This window comes from Condylura cristata, unplaced genomic scaffold, assembly GCF_000260355.1.
Source record: "Condylura cristata isolate star-nosed mole 26May11 unplaced genomic scaffold, ConCri1.0 scaffold00003, whole genome shotgun sequence".
NCBI classification, from domain to species: domain Eukaryota; kingdom Metazoa; phylum Chordata; class Mammalia; order Eulipotyphla; family Talpidae; genus Condylura; species Condylura cristata.
Genome location: NW_004567104.1, coordinates 33,245,063 through 33,263,120, shown reverse-complemented (window position 1 = coordinate 33,263,120; position 18,058 = coordinate 33,245,063). Strand labels below are relative to the sequence as shown.

Here is an 18,058-nt window from a genome sequence, read left to right as displayed (position 1 = left end):
GAAGAGATGGCCCTTGAATACATAAGACCTGCTTTTCAACATGGGAAAACTGAAGTGCCAGATGAGGTCAGAGACACACAAGGTTAACAGACTATAGTTTATGTGTGACATTCAGACATTATATTGCTAAGGAAGACTTCAAATATCTTTTGAAGTAACCTCCTCCAGTTGATCAGGGAGTAGTTAAATGGATTCTTGGTGCCTAGATTCCGATGTTGTCATATTAACTAGTTTTAACTAGATCCAGACCATTTCTATTACCCAGGTACTAGGATAGGAAGAGAATTCAGTGCTTACCTAACAGTGGAGTCCCAGTAACTTTGTTACCTGGGTGCTCTGATATTTGGGATCATAATAGGGGAGTCGATGAAGACACTTAGGAAAATTCAAAGAGGGGATTAGCTTGCTGAATTCTGAGTCACATCATAGAAGCTGGTGATTAGTGGGAAACTATGGAAGGTCAGCTGTGAAATACTTTCAGTTCTATTCAGAATGAACTTCAGAGTGATTTTCACTGCAGGTGGATAAGAAAGGGTTTGGGGAGGGATAGATGGGAAACAATTTTTTTCCTGTCATTATCTTCTCTGCTCCACTCTGGAGACAGATATGGTGATCCTCTATTGCAGCTTCTAAAACTACATTTTCAGATCAAGGATGGGTCAGAGATTCTGTGTTTCTGACCATCCCAGGTGATGTCAATGCCTGCAGAACACAGACCACACTCTCTGTTAGTAGGGAAAGAAGGGGAAGTTAGAATGGTTGGGTGGGGGGAATCTTATAATATTGGGAAAGAGAAACCTTGGTGAGAGAATTGGATCCCTCAGTCCCGCAGTGACTGGAGAGGGTGAGTGGGAAAGAGGGAGGTACTGTGCAGAGAAATGAGCATGAATCAAGATAGAAGAAGATAGATAAGTCATTTCCAGGCTCAAAAAGCACAACTGATTGCTGAGTAATAACATAATGTTGACCGTTAACTGACAGAATTATGTGTGTTTGGTTTCTCCATTAGGTCATCTGCTATAGGTCATATGGCAAATTGGTGATAAAAACAGAATGAGTTCACCCAGAGATAGCTGGTAGACACTTTAACAGTAGGTGGCACTATTGCATCGTCATTCAGAATTTAACAAAAGAGTAGTAAAAATCCCAGGATTGCCTTGTAAGGTAATTATTGGATTCAACAAATTTCCTTAGTTCCCCCTTTCATTGTTCCAAATACCCAAATAGACTTTCCCTCCTCCCTCTAATGTGAGAATTCATCTCTTTCAGATGTTGCATTTTATACTTACAAGTTTACAGAGTTCCCATGAATACAATAGGCAATAATTCAACTTCTCACTTATGCCTAGAGTTAAAGACTACCAAGGCTCTTTATTATGTGTTCTCATGCCAGAGTGCACAAAGTTCAATTTTGCTAAGTGTGCATCGCTGCTATTGTCCTTCTAGTCCCTCTTGGACTAGAAATACAATGATTCAAACAATGACTGCCACCAGTCGCCAAAGAATGCCTCAAAGGAAACTCCTCTCATCTCTCTTACTTAACCTACTTTCCCGTTCCACTCTTACTATGTTCTGAGCTGAGTGATGAAGCTTTAAGATCCCACCCTAACTTCCTTCTCCAAGTGTCTTTTAACTTCCTATCAACAAAGAAGCAACATTTACTCCTCATCCTGCATTTTGTGCCCATAACTTAACTACTTGGCCAACTCTCAGGTTATTCTATGACCTAGAATAAATCCTACAAAACCCCTGTAATCAATCACATTTATAAAGTTAGGCGACCCAAATCCTTTGCACAAGCATCAATATGGCCACGGGGACAAATTGTCTCTAAACTCCACTGGGTTGTAAAAATTTCCAGGGACAATGCATACTGGGAAGAGCAAGTTTGTGATGTCTAGGGTTTCCCCACACTCTAGAAGCACACTCAGACTTTCCCAGCTTTGATTCATGTAAGTGTTTCATTCATGTATCTTAAATGATCTTTTATGACCACAACCATAACAACCAATTTTCTTTCTGATCCCTGAAGGAGTTTAGAGAGGTCACTGAAAATATAGACTTTGGTTGATTATTTGTGTCATTTCCAAACTATTTCATACCATTGGGATCAGTAATCATGCAGAAGATTCATAGAGGGAACTATTTAAATTTCAAAGATATTTTTCAATGTGGGTCCCAACTATTGAAGCATAATGAAAAGGGTAATCTCTGTCTTGTTACTACCATCAGATATCATGCTACAGCAGACCAAGGAATAAGGAATAAGGAGGGGAGATGTTTTGGTGATGGTGGAGAAGTGATGAAGCCACGGCTACAGGGAAGCGCATCAATCTGCATTCAGGTTATAGGAAGATCCTTAGAACAGTTAGGGAGTCTACCCCTTCATTAAACAGGAAAGAAGATGAAACTCATAATGGATGCAGTTCGCACAAGGCCACACATTTAGTTAGCAGGGCAGTGAGAACAAGAGTGTAGTTCTTCAGCTGTCTGTGTATGTGGAGTTCCAGTGTTTAACATCCAGTTCTTCAGGATCATCACTGATAAGGAAGTCTCTATATTGTATAAAGAGAAACGGAATTATTATTTTCCCTTCTCTCTTATTTCTCCATCCCTAATGTCTAATTTTCTTTTTTTAAGATGCTGCTGCCGAGACAAGTCAGGCATATTTCGGTGACACTGGATTGCTGCCATGCCGCTTTAAAAATCCTCAAAATACAAGTCTGGATGAGCTGGTTGTATTTTGGCAGAACCAAGATAAGGTTCTTTATGAGCTATATACAGGCAGTGAAAATCCTCACAACGTACATCCCATGTACAAGGGTCGCACAAGCTTTGACCTGGGCAGTTGGACCTTGAAACTCCACAACATTGAGATCAAGGACGAGGGCACATATTATTGTTATGTCCATCATAAGCAGCGCAACATTGGAATGGTTCCCATCTACCAGATGGGTTTCTATCTATCAGTTCTTGGTATGTAGTCAGCGTTGGCTCAGATCCCTGGTCTTCTCAGCTGAGACTGAAATAACCAGAGAAATGTTTCTGGTGGCCGGGAGGGCTTACAGAGAGAAGGCAGAAATCCACCATTTCTTGGGAAATCCATTGGAAGGGAAGGAAGGTTTTGGCAGTAGTCCTCTGTGTTGTTGTTGTTTTTTTTTTAACTAATGACCTGGGGTGTAGGCCAGAGGTGTGGGTGGTGAGAGGATTCACCTAAGAGAGTGGGGAGCAGAACAGATGAACCTACTGAAATCTACTGAAATACACTGCTGATGGGAGCAGCAAGTGAGACAGGAGAGGTCTGCTGCACCGTGTGGGTCAGCTCCCTGGCTGGGATCAAACTCATGCTGCAGTGGCTGGAGATCCTTGATAGTGTTGAGATTTTAACACCTTTGCCACCAGGAAGGTCCTGTCCTTTGTATTTTTTACACCATATATACAGCCATAAAAATCTGATTCGGGACAAAATAGAGCTAGTCAAACAAAGGTGACAAGGCTAAGAGAAAGCTATGAACAGTTTGTTCTTTACTAAATTTATATAGCCAGATAGAGCTCTGCTCTCTTTTACATTCATTTTCTCCTTTGGTTCATGATTTCTCACCCTGCTATCTTTGCCTAAAGCTCCTAGCGAGGGTGGTAGCTGACTGATTTGAGTTTCCCTTCATTTAACAAGAGGCTGTATATAAATTACTTGCTGCCATGAGTGAAACCATCTGGTTTCTGGTTTCTGGTATGTTTCTTTTTCTTTCTGGCTTATTTCACGAAGCATGATCCCTTCCAGCTCCATTCATGTTGCTGCAAAAGGCATGAGTTTGTCTTTTTGATTGCTGATTAATATTCTATATTGTGTATATATGCCACATCTTTTTAATCCAGAAAAGTGACTGGGTTTTATATCTCATAGTATATGATGGAGACACATTGGCAGTTGTTCCAAAATCCAGTATTCTGTTTCCTTTTATTTATTTATTTATTTATTTATTTATTTATTTATTTATTTATTTATTTATTTATTTATTTATTCATTTATTCATTTATTTTACGTTATTGTGTATACCCTGTAAAATTCCCACCACTGATTCACTCTCCCTTGTTTTGATCCTTTCCCATTTCATCTGAGTGCTGTGGGGTCCAGAAAGCTATAAACCCAAGGTGCACTTAAGGAAGCTTGAAATTTGCCCAGTCATCTAGGCTATCTTTGCTTAGAAGATTCATTAAAACATTGACACAAATATACACATCCCATTTTTTTATTGCAAATTTTCCACTAGCTTGGGTTTCTGGAAGATAAGACACAGACTATGCCATGGTCTCTGTACCTGATGGGACTTTAATCTCAATCCCTTTCTGCCCATGAGTCTAGCCAGCTGAAATAGCCCCAATGGGATGCTTGGGTTCTAAAATCAGACCACTTTTCTTTGTCAAAACTCTATTCCCTAAACAGTGACTTAATTATTTTCACTAGGCACAGCCTCACAGGTCTCACAATATATGTAGTTAATTGATAAATAAGTTTGTTAAGTCAGTTTCAGCCCTCCTGTCACTCAGAGTGCACCCCTTGTTTGAGTAAGTAGATGGATAAGCAGGAAGTAACATGGCCTTAAACTCCAGTTTTGAAAAATAAATGTGGAATCATTATATGGTTCTCACCATGGGCTGAGCCCATATTTTAGACATTCATAGGCTACCAGGTATGCCCCCAGAGAATCCCTAAACTGGGTATCTAGTTCTTGGCTATTTCTTCTAGCTATATTTAAAGTTGGATTGACTACTTTTTGTATCTCTATTTTTCTTTCAGCAAACTTTAGTCAACCTGAAATAATGGAAATTTCTAATGGAACAGAAAATTCAGGCATCATAAATGTAACCTGCTCATCCCAACAAGGTTACCCAGAACCTATCAAAATGTTTTTTGTTATAAAAACAGAGAATTCATCTGATGAATATATGGCTAACATGATGATATATCAAGATAATGTCACAGAATTGTACAGTGTTTCTGCCAGCCTGTCTTTTCCAGTCCCTCCTGAAGCAAAAATGGTGAACATCTCCTGTGCCCTGGAACCTCAAGTAACAATGGCAACACTTTATTCTCCATCTCTCATTATAGGTAAAGCTGTTCCCAAGATTATTTCTTCTATCAGGTAGTATATACAAATGGTTAAGGTATGTCATCCTGCTTGCCAGTATACCTTGAACTGGGCTATTTTATCGTACAATTAGGAGGAACCCAGATAGTGGGCTCCTGCTTCATCTGAGTGCTGTGGGGTCCAGAAAGCTATAAACCCAAGGTGCACTTAGGAAACTTGAAATTTGCCCAGTCATCTAGGCTATCTTTGCTTAGAAGATTCACTAAAACATTGACACAAATATACACATTCCATGTTTATATATGTGTGTACACACATACCTATACACACACAAATATACACACATTCCTACAGCACTTGCTATGAGTATAGATCATTCTAGAGATTGTTAGTTACAAGGAATAAGTATAAGTCATATTCAGTACCCTAAAGAGGATTTCAGTAGAATCAGAACTCGGAGATGCACACATATGGAACAAGATGGACTTGAACAAGATGAAATTGTAGTAAATTACATTCCATGGAAATATATAACTAAATTTAAGACAAGAAAGACTGACAATAAGTTTCATAGGCATTCAGAGTAGGCAAGTTCCTTGACAATCAGGGAAATCTTCCTAAAGTAAGACCTGATAATATTATCAAACAAATAATTGAGATTAATAAGTGCGCTGAGGAGATAACAGATCCTCAGATATGTGGTAGCTTCCAGAGCAGAAAGAAAAACCCTAAGACTCGGAAGTTAAGAGGACATGGGCACTGGCAGTTGTGCCAGGCACTGTAGGCACAATTCATGGAAAGACTCAGAAGCAGGGATGCTGTGCTGTGTTGATGATGTAGCATGGAACTAATCCAGCTGGAGGAAAGTCTTGAAATTCAGCAATATCTGTTCATAGGAGCCTGCCATTTGTAAGTCCCTGCTTCACCCTGGTGTGAATGCACCTGCATTTGAGATCCCTTTTGGAAGAACAATAATTGCAAGTTTCTCTGCTACAATGAAGGCACTCTGTACCCATTGCCTCCCTGTCACTTCTTGTTCTAATCCTGACCTTGACCGTGACCCTGACCCCTCCCTCACCTGCTTTCTACTCACCCTGGACCTTCCCAGCACTGGTCTCTGGATTTGCCCCAGCTTCTTGCCCTTTCTCTGACTTTGCTGCCCCTCTCTTTTGGCATCTCAGTGTTCGTACATAACTAAGCATATGGACACATTCTTATGAACAGCCCCCAATGCCCATTCCCCCTTGCTAGCATTACTAGGGGGTCACCTCTCTCTTGGTGCTGATTTCCTTTACTCAGACTCCTCCACCTCTGAGAGGCTGATAAATCATGATGCCAGTAGCACATCCTGATTGTTCCTACCGTAATCTCTTTTAGCCTGATAGAAGCTTATCCTGAGCCATTCCTAAGCTTTTTCCTAAAGCTCAGCACCTTCTCAGAGCCACAGCACCACCAAACATGACATGTTCTGGGGGTCTCTGCTTCTCTCACAGTCTACAGAAGAACAGGGTCTGACCACCACTATGGTCTTATCTTGGCTTACCTTCCTGCTGCTCCTCATCTACCGCCAAAATCTTCCAGTTACCACCATTTTTAGAAATGTTTCAGCGCACACAGTCTCAGGAAGAGGGAGCTTGTTCTGTGACCCTGTTTGAATATTTGATTAGACAGGTTAGACCCTGAGGCTAAGAACCCTTTTGGGTGTCTAAAGGTGCAGTCTCCATGATAATAAATAAAACCACCTTTACTGGGCATGCCAAATAGGCTCAAATAGGCATAAAGAGTGTTGAATATAGCCACAATGCCAAAGACCCTTAAAGCCCAGGAAAAGAGCTTATGCCTTCAAATAGCAGCTAAATTAATGGGAGCTCAGCTGGCCCTAGTTTGAGATAACTACCAGAACCATCCCATAAATATCTCTAAAATGAGCCACCACTCAGTTCTAAATTTCCCCACTGAGCCTATTTTTCAACTTTCTAGGCACTTAGGCACTCGTGCAAGGAAGTCATTTCTGGTCAAATCAGACCAGCTGATTCTGACCCTCATTCCATAGGGCATAAAGACCTATCAAAAGTTTTCTAGTAAGACTGTTCTGAGAAATCAATGGAAAAATAAATAAAACTAGAACTAGCAGGTCAGTGAGGAGATTGTTATATTTGTCCAGGTTAGAGGTATCTGGAGCCTAGTCTAGAGATGATAGTGGATGGAGGAATTAGGATGATAGTTTCTGCTGCAGGGAAACTTCAGGACCCGTGATCCAATGACCTAGGATAACAAAGCAGAGTCTCAGCAGAGACATCTTATTCAAAATCTAGAACCAAGGACCACATCAACCCATCATTGTCATCCCCACTACCAAGAGGGAAGGCAACTGAGTCCAGGCATTTGTCCAGAGGCACAGACATTTGTCTTAGTGTGAGTGAGCATGGAGGCCTGAAATTGGGACTTCCTGTGGCCCGAAGTTGTGGGTCTCAGTCTCCTGATAGGCAGAAATGTAAATAAAGACAGCAGCAGTACTTATAAAGTTTTATAGTCAACCTTCCTGGCTGATTGAAAACGTGTGGTCACTTCTAGATGTAAAGCCATATGAACCACCGTCAGTTCCAGACCCCACCCTCTGGCACGTGGCTCTAATTGTAGCCGTGCTCACAGTGTTTGTGATGGTGCTCTTTGTAATGCAAAGGAAAAAGAAGAAGAAGCAGCCTGCCCCCTCTCATGAAAATGGTGAGTCAGTGCTTATCTTTTCCACAGATTACCACTGGCAGCTGCCTTTAGGCCCTGGCAGAGGCAAGAAAGAGGCTTTCCCTCAGGGGTGGAGTTCCTCACACTGTGATTCAGCGCTGGCACCTGGCACTGTTGTAATGGACTTCCAGGGGAGGCACTCTGTCTCTGGCAACCTCTCTAACCTAAGCTTTCCAGAGGTACTTCAGGCTTGCAGGAACAGCTGGTGCATCCCTGACTTCATGAGGTCACTGTGTGAATTCAGTGAAGTCAAATGATGAAAACATTTCTAAAAGTGCTCAAGCGAATTGTTTGTTGGGTCAAGGGAAGATTAGATAACCCTAAGATTCACCTATTCATGTCTAAAAGTCTAGGTTCCCTGAGAAGTTAGATGAATTATCCCTACTGACTTTTTTTTTAAAAAAGATTTATTTATGTATGCATACAGAACTGAGGTACAGGTCAGAGGTGCAGAGGCAGTGAGAAGATTCACCAGAGACAGAGTGGGGAGCAGAACAGGCAGATCCACGAAGTACACTGCTGAGGCAAGCAAGACAGGAGAGGTCTGCCACACCATGTGGATCACCCCCAGGACAGGGATCACCACCAGGGCAGGGATCAAACTTGCACTGAGGTGGCTGCAGCCATCCTGTAGTGCTTTTTCCTAAGCCGTTGTGCCACCAGGGAGGGACTTATTCCTACTGCCTTTTGAAGAGTATTAACTGTTGATTACCAATTATTATTAATTTATATCCACCACCAAATGTACTGAAAATAATAATCACTTATAGTTTTTACTAGTCAGAAACTAATGACTCTGCAGACAACAGTGCATGTTTTCTATGTATAAATCGCTGTTACAATTTTCTGTAGGTGGAGAAATATTGTAAGGACTGTTTTTCCACATTTTGAGTAATGCCACATTTACTATTTCTAATTTTTTGGTACTAAGTGTAGGCAGAAAAATTTTAGACTCGTAAAGTATAATTCTATAGCATCACTTTAAATGACTATGAGATTTCATTACATGGACAAACCATAATTTCTCATGCTGGACCCATATATGGTTGGTCCCCCCTTGATACTGGAAACATCGAAAAGACGTCTCATTGGCTTCTGTTAAAAAAAAAATGGTCTGTGTTCACTGGAGGGCAAAGTGATTCCTGCCTTTATAATAATGTCTGTTTGTGGCCTGGACTGGCTTGGGTGAAGTTATAAGATAAAGTTGGGCTTTATCTCAGTAATTCCCTCCTGCAGAAGTACAGCTGGTATTAATAATTAAGGGAACCTTCTTACTCACGGATGGCACATAGCTCAACATGAATAACACTTCTGGTCAGCACCTTAGCTACAATTTCAATGTACTGAACTTAAGGGCCATGTGAAAAATAGATGGATAACATTAGCAGTCATTCATTTTATCTTGCTGGGCTTTAAAAACAGGAAATTGAGCAGTGCGTATCCAACCTCCATAAATTAGCAGAAGGCACATAGCAAAACCATTCAAATCCCGTAGGTACAGGTTATGTTAAGAGATTTCTGATATATAAATACAAATTTCAGAATCTACCCAAGTATGGCTATATTATGGATAAGTATGTGTGTGCGTGTGTGTGTGTGTGTGTGTGTGTGTGTGTGTGTGCGCGCGCGCGCGTTAGTCCAGGCTTTGACTTCAAGGTGAGAGTTTTGAGCTTTTTCTTTCGGCTTCATTGCCATATAGCATTAACTAAACATAAAGAAGCAATCTTTAGTTGGACTAAAGATTTAGAATGTGAGAAAGTATATGGGTGGGGAAAATGGTTCGCTCTAACCAAAGTGGTTTGGCTCCTGTGTCAGTGAGTTTGATTAAAGAATCTTGACGTCAATGGAGATGTGCCCTGCCATTGAGATAGTAAATGTTTGAGGGAAATCATACACAATAAAATCTAACCATTTTCAGTAAAGTTGTTGGTGAGTCTAACAAATACATGCAGTCATGTAATTACTACCATAATCAAGATACAGAATATTTATACAAATTCAAAAAGTTCTCTTCAGCCTCTTTTCAGTCAACCCATTTTCTCCCAGCCTTCCCTACACATCACAGCTCTATCTGCTTAACACAACAGCTTTGCTTTCTCTAGACTGTTATGTAGACAACACCATGAAAAGGTGGCTCTTGGTATCTGACATAATGCTTTTGAAATTCATCAATGTTGTATGTTTTCTTAAGTCCATTCATTCCTATAGCCCAACAGTGTTTCATTTTGTGAATATAACACTACTTATTTACTCATCAGTTGATAAAATTTCTGAAGACAGGTTTTTGTTCTTACAAAAAAAACTGCTTTGGATGTGTGTGTGTGTGTTTGTGTGTGTGTGTTGCCATGTTTTTATTGCTCTTGGGTAAATATCTAGGATTGCTCTGTTATATAGCATAAGCGTTTCAATTCCTCTCCAACAGTTGGTTGGTTATCAGTTTTTTTTTTAATTTTAGTCCTTCGAGTGCGTTTTAATGGTGTCTCTTTATAGTTTTAATCTGTAGTTCTATAAAGACTAATTTATGTGACTGTGTGACTATGCTTACTAACAATTTGTATTTTATCATGTATCATTTACCTCAATGAGCTGATTATTTACACACACCCACACAAGAACTGCTGATGTGTTCAAACCCGTCAGAGGTGCTGTTAAGGATTCCTAAAGCTCTTAAATTCTTCCAGCTTAACAGCCCAATTCTGCGCCTCTAAGTTAGACAACAACATCCTGACGACATTACCTAGAATTTACATCCCAAGTTGCATCACTAGTAAGTCAATACCAATAGTCATTCGAACTTTGAGAGATCTAGCCTGCTAGAGATTTCTCAATTCCCATCCTTGTAACACTTTAATATTTAGTAGTGTTAGCTGCCTAATCCACCTTGGAATTACATCTTCAAGATTCCCCTTTCCTCGTTCATAACTTTACTTTTAGAAAAGGATCAGAAACTCTTTTTAAATCACTAATGATTGCTAAAATTAAATTTGTTACCCCTCCCGGTAGTATTTTTAATTTAACGAAAAATAGAATTGTAAATGAAAAATCTATTTCCTATATTAGCAGGCACAGTGAGCAAGGGTGGGCATTTACTTTGGGGATGCAAGGAGCTCCTTTGCCATCTCCCTGAAGTTCCATCATTTAGGTAACCACATATAAGGCTACAGTAATTTCTCTTTGAGGACTTCAGAGCTTCCCTAAACTTTGCCTCATTTAATATCTGTGGCAATACATTAACTGAGCTTGTTTTTCTTCTCTTTCAGTAGCCATCCAAGTGGAAGAAGAAGAGCGTGGACAGCCCAAGGATAGGTGAGTCCTGACCCTGAACAGTCATGCTCCCCGGAAGCTCTAGAACTTGCATTGGCTTGCACCTGAACCACGCTGAAACCAAGAAAACACTAACTAATGGAGAGGGAGAGCAAGATGAGACTGGTTAGGACCTGGAGGGAAATATTCTAGTTATAACTGGAAGGCAGGATGTCCAATGCATAGTGACATTGGGCATGGGCATGGCAAACTCAAACATCAATATCAAAGGAGTCTGATGGGATGAACATGGACATGTTCATCACGGCAACCTAGAACCTAGCATGGTGCCTGGACTGGGGGAGGGAGGCCCTATATTATCAAGTGAATAAATGAATAGGCGAAGTTGACAGTAAGTTCTTTCTGGGCTCAGTATCTTTGTATCTGCTGTGTCCTTTGTTTGGAATGTTCTTCTGCCACTTTTTCAGCTCATTTTTGCATCTTGACCCCACCACTACTCTATCAAAACCTTCCTCAACCTAGATTATGTCAGGCTACTATAAAATCATGTGGGTCCCTACACCTTTTCTTCATAACACAAGACTGTATTTGTGTAATTATGTTATTAAGTGCTATTAAGCTGAACTATAGATGGGGGACCATATAGCACTGGCTCATCTTTGTGCTGTTAGCACCTAGTCTGGTGCATAGGAGGTGCTCAGTGAATTTGTTGAAAGAATGAATGTATTCATCAGGCACACTGGTGGCCTGTTCTTCCACAATAAGATGCAGATTCTCTATACCTCTGTCCTCCTGAGGACCTGTCTGTCAGTTATCAAGGCTCCATCCAAATGGCTGTGGCCCCAAGCCACCATCAGTGAAGAGCCTGGTCAGAGGGATTCTAGAGAGCCCCAAACTTACCTTGACACACCAGTTACTGTGAGTTTAGACATCCTGGATGGTAAGCCGGGGCTCTGAGATTTGGGCTGTCCTGTCAGGCCTGACTCAGAAGTGGTTCAGATGAGTCTACAAAGGGAATGTCACAGGGAGTCAGCACAGGGCAGTGACAGGCCCAGACAAAATTAAGGACAGATAAACTATTCAACTGTGCTTTTCAATAGCTTGTTTCCTCTCCTTGCTATTGCAGTGGCCACCTCTGTTCTATCCTGTCACAGATATCCAGAGGATGAAAGTAACTCACTGTAAAGTCTCACTTGATTCTTTTTTGTCTTTCCAGTGTAGAATACCACGTACCTGCAAGTTGTGATGAAGCTCATTGTGTTGTTAACACTCAGAAAACAGCTACAGATGACAAAAGTGCTGCACATTTTTAATTAAAGAGTAAAGTCTATCTGACAGTCCATTTCTTATATACTTTTCTTTTCTTTTTTGGCTGGCCTTTTTTCTTATGTCTCTAAACCTTCCAGAAGGCAAGAACATATTACCATCAGTAATGGTGTGGGCTCCAGCGTTCCTCTAATGCCAGCTCTGTTCCCTATGCCAAAAGCAGATTTTATCTACTTCTTTTCATTCAGAACATATTTGTGAACCAAATCCATCCGCCTTGTTCCTGGCTTGGGGATAGTGTTGAGGACTAACACTTGTTCAGATTCAGACTCTTAACTTTATAAGCTGTGCCTTATGCAGAACTTAGAACTCCCAAGCCCTGGAGTAGTGACTTTACAGCCTCTGAGTTGTTAGTGCCCTCTTCAACGAGTACAGTTCGGACTGAAAACCTTCTGACATTGCTCTGGGTGGGAGCTATATATTTATGTAACTGGCTTTGTAGTGTTACACAGTATAGTTTACACTAGCTTTGTAATATTAATACTAATGTCTTGACCTATAAAGAAAAGTGTATAATAATAATGTAATACGGTGCCCTGAGAAAAGTCCATCAGCTAAGGACTCCTTTTCTGGCTGTGAGGGGCAGTCAGTAAAGAAAGCAGTGGCTGTGTCCTAGCAACAAAAAGCAGATTAACGTCATATCAGGAAATTAAGAGAGAAGTGGTAGCAGGTCTGGATCTGCACCCCATTTCTCTCTGGGCTGTTGCTAGTATTCAGAGGATTCACCTGCCTAACACACTGTTGATGAGCCTAGGCAGAGACACTGTGCATCATGATTCCTGCTTCTCTGTTTGGAAAAAGTGACTGAGGAGCAGGTCTGGGCCTTTGCAAGAGCCAATGGAGAGGTTGCAGTACTCCAAAGAGGAAAATAAAACGACCTTGACAGTAAAGTTACACCTAGATGGCCATCTGTCCAATCCTTTGTCCAGCCTTGGGACAAACCACAGATGACAGCCTGTCTAAATGGAGTTAAGAAAACTGCAGTGTCTCCCATTGAATGGTGAGGGGTTTTGATGCTATAATCTATCAGATGTCAGGATGTTTCATCCTGCTAGAAGCAGAGTGGACAGGGAGAGCTATCATCTTCATAATGGGCTGCATGGAAGGAACCTTAGAATCTTTTCAACTAATGGCTGAGAGAAAGAGTGGGGATGGCATTAGGAGGACATAGATGTGAGTCAGTCAGAGACTGATTCAGTCTGCAGATGTCTGGAGAAGATATGGGCTGGTCCAGAGTAAGGTTAACTAACTTGTACTTGAGAACTATCTGTGCCATTCTCAACTCTGAGAAAACTGAGCACCAAAGATGAATAGAGGAGCCTAGTGGAAGTGGAAGTGAACTAACAGGGCCTAGCACTAAGGAATAAAGCACTCAGCCCAAACTGAAAGAAGTGTGAGAGACCTGAAGTGCAGAAATAGTTCTGATTCTAGGTAATGGCCCTCCAGGCCTTGGACGCCTGTGTTAGCAAAGCTCATCCCTGTAACACACCATTTGTCTGCTGTGTCCTGCCCCTGACTTCATTAGGTTCTAAACCTCTTGCTGGTCCCTAACATGTTTTGTACAGAGTAATCCTCAGTTGATTTTTGTTAAATTGATTCAACTCTCCATTTTCTGTTTCTAGTTTTACCTCTCACCCCTCGTAGTCTGATGTTACTCCCACCGTCTTTCTAGCGCATGTCCTTCTCCCCAGTGTCTCTTCAGTCCCCCTGGCTAGAAGCCCCTGATTCATCCCAAACTCTCTTCCTCCCTTTCCTCTAACCATTGTACAAGAAAAAGAGTTTTTCTTATACATATTGGTCTCAGCAACGAATGAGACATTTTTAAAAAGAGGTAGTTTCTGAAGACAGCTGGGAAGTTTGGCGTTAAAGAGGGGATACCTGCTTTTCAGTTTGTAACCTTTTATGTTCTGTAATTTTAAAACTATGTGCTTGTATGTTTATTAAACAAAAGCTTATGTAAAAATATTCCTGGAAAATAGCTTTATTATAAAATTGATGTATATAACTATATTCTGTGTTTGAAAGTTGCTAAGAATAGATCATTACAGAAAACAAGTATAACTATGTATGGTAATGATATTAACTAAATGTGCGGTTAATCATTTCACAATACACCTATATATCAAATCATTATGTCGTACATTTAAAATGAATACACTATTATGTATTATTTATTTTTAAGTTAATTATGTATGGCACATAAGAACCAGGGAGGTTCTAATGGGAAAAGACTGCCCAGTCTCTGAGAGCGGGGAGGCACCTAAAATAGTACCTCAAAACTATATATTTTAGTGTGGAGATTTCTCAAAATGATGATAGATCTCCATATGACTGAGCAATTGTAATCCTCATATGCACGCAAAGAATACAAAACCCCTAATTTGAAGGGATATATGCACTCCTACATTCACTGCAGGACATTTACACCAGCCAAATTATGGAAACAATTTAAGTATCCAAGGATAGAGCAGTGGATTAGAAAAAGTATATATGCACAATAGAATACAATTCAGCTATAAAAAAGAAAAAGAATGCCTGTCATTTGCAACAATGTGGATATAATTGAAAAGGATTATGCTTAGCAAAATAAATCAGGCAGAAAAGACAAAAAGCAGATGATTTCACTTATATAGAGAGAAACAAAACAAAGGCTCAAGAAAAAAAAAAAGGAAAGAAACCCTTGACATCTGACTGCAAAATTGAGACAACCAATTTGTCTCAAAGTTTTTATTTGCAAAGGGGAGGGTGATGGGTGGAAGTAGGGGAGTGAGGGGCCCAAGGAACCTTGGTGGGGGATTAGCTTTGGTGATGGGCATGGTGTAAAAACATGTGTAGAGGTTTGAACGTGAAACCTCTAAAACAAATACTGTGTTGTAAACCGACATTACCTGAATAAACATAATTGGGGAAGAAGTTTTTTTAAAGATTAAATGACATATTAATATACCCTCTGGTGAAAACATCCCTCCTGTGTCTATTAAATTCTCCCATAAGTCTGTGTTTCAAGTTTGGAAGAAAGCAAGCCAAGAAAAGTTAAGAAGATGTCACTAGATGTAACAATAGTACTAACTGCTACTGTAATTTTGTTTTTATTTTGTCCAAGGAACTCTTCTAAACGTTTCCACTCAGTATCCTAATTAGTCCCTGTCAAGTAGGGTATGGGATAAAATGCCCATTTTGATGATGGGGAAATCTAGGCACAAAGAGGTTAAAACAATTTATCCAAAGTCACTAACTCATAAAGTGGCAGAACTGGGGGAGATTTCAGGAACCATCACCCCCCTCTACCCCTTTATCTTCCGCTGTGTGTTTTCTGGCCACAGATGAGAGAGTATGTTGCCTGGCAACAGAGTGAGGGCCTACATCACATCTTGTACTACCTCAGCCCTCTGGTGCCTCTAGAGGGACCCATCACTGAGTTTTCCATTGTCTCATGAAAGACCAGAAGTGGTGGATTCCTTCTCCACCAAGAACCATGATTCTAGCCATAGGTAAGCTCCAGGTTTCTCAGAGGTGACATCAAAGCACCAGCTAAGCAAATGCCGATATTCTGTGTATGGCCTTAGTGCTAAACTTCTTAGTCTACATGCTCTACATGTGGCCCTCTAACTGTCCTGACTGTGGTTTTTCTCCTGCCCTTGGCCACACTATTTAGACATGACCATCAGCTCTTATCCCAAGGCTCAAACTTCAGTTTCCCACTCTAAGTATAACTTGGATTAACTCCCTAAAAAAGCTGCCCCTGGTCATCCAGAATAATCACCCCCTCGCCCATCTCAGTTTCAGAACCCACTATTTTAGAACATTCACACCAGACCAGCTCTGCCCAGCCAACAGGTAACAGAATTATAGAGTGCATGTCTCTGCACAGGAGGTAAAGGTGTGCCCTGTGCTTACCCCTCAATTTAGTTTGACATCCTTATTAACTAAATTAAAGCTTCTCATAGCATGGAATCATATAATTTTAGAATGTACAAGAAGTCAAATAGGCTGTGGCCTTCATGGCAGATTGAGGCTGGATATCACAGGGCTTGGGGGCAGGATCTGAGAGATGGGAAGCAGAAAGTGACAACTCATTTAGAGATAGAGGATGGTAGCAAGGTTAGAGTAGGATAAGACAGGGAAGATGTTCTTTCACAGCAACGTTTTTGAATCTTGTTACACTTTAAGGTTGCCAACACATAACAAAACACCTCAAGTTATGCAGGCATTTAGTTCTGTCTGTTCCTTATAAAAATATTTTTCTCCAAATGCTTATAAACATACCTAAAGAATGAAGGAAAAAGAAATCAGATTCGGTAATTTTTCATAGTATGAAGAGACACATACTATTTCTCTTTTCTTTCATTATTTCCTATTAACATACACTTGATTTTTTTTTTTTTAGTAGATGAGGAGAAGGGAATGTATTTTAGTATTTGTAGATCCTTTTATCCATAGAGTCTAAATGAGACTCAAAGAGTTGGGTTAATCATAGATGTTGTGAAAAGCTTAGGTGAAAGCTGTCTACTAATGATGTCTTCAGAGCAAACTAAATACTGGGCCTTCCTCTCCTGGCACCACTTAGAATATTCCCCATTTATATGTTCACAAAAAAGTGAATAATTCCTTTTATAAACAGGTGTAACTTAATAAAAATAAGTCATTCTTAAATGATTTTATTGTGAAAAGTTGTTTTTTAAAAGTATATGTTATTTCAGAAATAAAACAGTAAGACCAACTTAATACTGCCCATGCAGGTGAGTTCTCATCTTGTATTCATCTCAGAAATAATGGTGTTGTGAACACATAGGGGATTTTATATATAGAATACAGAGGAAAAATCACCATATTACCCCAGAGCTCATTGTGAAATGGAAATGTAGAAAGCATCCAATGAAGCCTTTCCATTATTTTTTATGGCAAAGATAGAGAATAGAGTAATTCACCAAACACGACCAGGACTCAGGTTCCCAATCTTCAGTCCATGGTACCTTCCATCTTATCAAGCCCTTTTACTCTTCTTGTTAGTTAGAGGAGCTGGGAAATGGGCATTAATTAACAAGGTCTAATATAGTAAAAGCTTAATGTTTTGTCAGATAGACCTGACATTGCTATTGTTGGCATGTGCCCTTGGAAAAATTACCTGATTATCTCTGATTTTCATTTTCATTATGTGTTAAATAGAATTAGTCATATCTACCACACTCATAGGATCACACTTCAAAAGATGTGAGAATTGTACAACTAGAGAAGAGAGGAAGGAAGGGAAGAAATCCACAGCAAAGAAGTAATTGAGTTTGTTATATAGCAGGGTGGGCTGGGGGGGTGATGAGAATTAGTAGTGGGAGAAGGGTAACAGATACCCTCATGGCATAAAAGTAGTAGGGATTTTTTCATTTAACATTCAACCCAGAAGTCTCTCCATACACTTTTGATAGGCAGAAATGTTCCCACATCTCTTCCTATGTCAGTCTCACTTGTCCTTGTTCCTCTCTTAGCATATCAACCCAGAGACTAAGATGATTAAAATGGTGGTCATCCTTATTTTCTGAGCCAAAGCCATCTTTAAAAGACCTCCTTTAGGGGCCCTCCCTGGTGGCGCAGCCGGTTAAAGCACAGCACAAAGAAGCTTAAACCACTTCTGCATGAGCTCG

General features: G+C 40.3%; 1 protein-coding gene across 2 annotated transcripts in view; it reads left to right on the top strand.

Annotated features, from left to right (window-relative positions):
- Window positions 1-14,334, top strand: part of CD86 (CD86 molecule) — a 51,644-nt gene extending 37,310 nt beyond the window's left edge. The window contains exons 3-7 of one of the 2 annotated variants that reach the window (XM_004675441.2): window positions 2,641-2,976; window positions 4,799-5,110; window positions 7,665-7,814; window positions 11,093-11,138; window positions 12,313-14,334. In XM_004675441.2, the coding sequence (XP_004675498.2) occupies window positions 2,641-2,976; window positions 4,799-5,110; window positions 7,665-7,814; window positions 11,093-11,138; window positions 12,313-12,409 (941 nt within the window). In that variant the 3' untranslated portion in view covers window positions 12,410-14,334. The remainder of the gene's footprint in view (window positions 1-2,640; window positions 2,977-4,798; window positions 5,111-7,664; window positions 7,815-11,092; window positions 11,139-12,312) is intronic. The other variant, XM_012730020.1, reaches the window with a different exon arrangement.
- The last annotated feature ends 3,724 nt before the right edge of the window (window positions 14,335-18,058 follow it).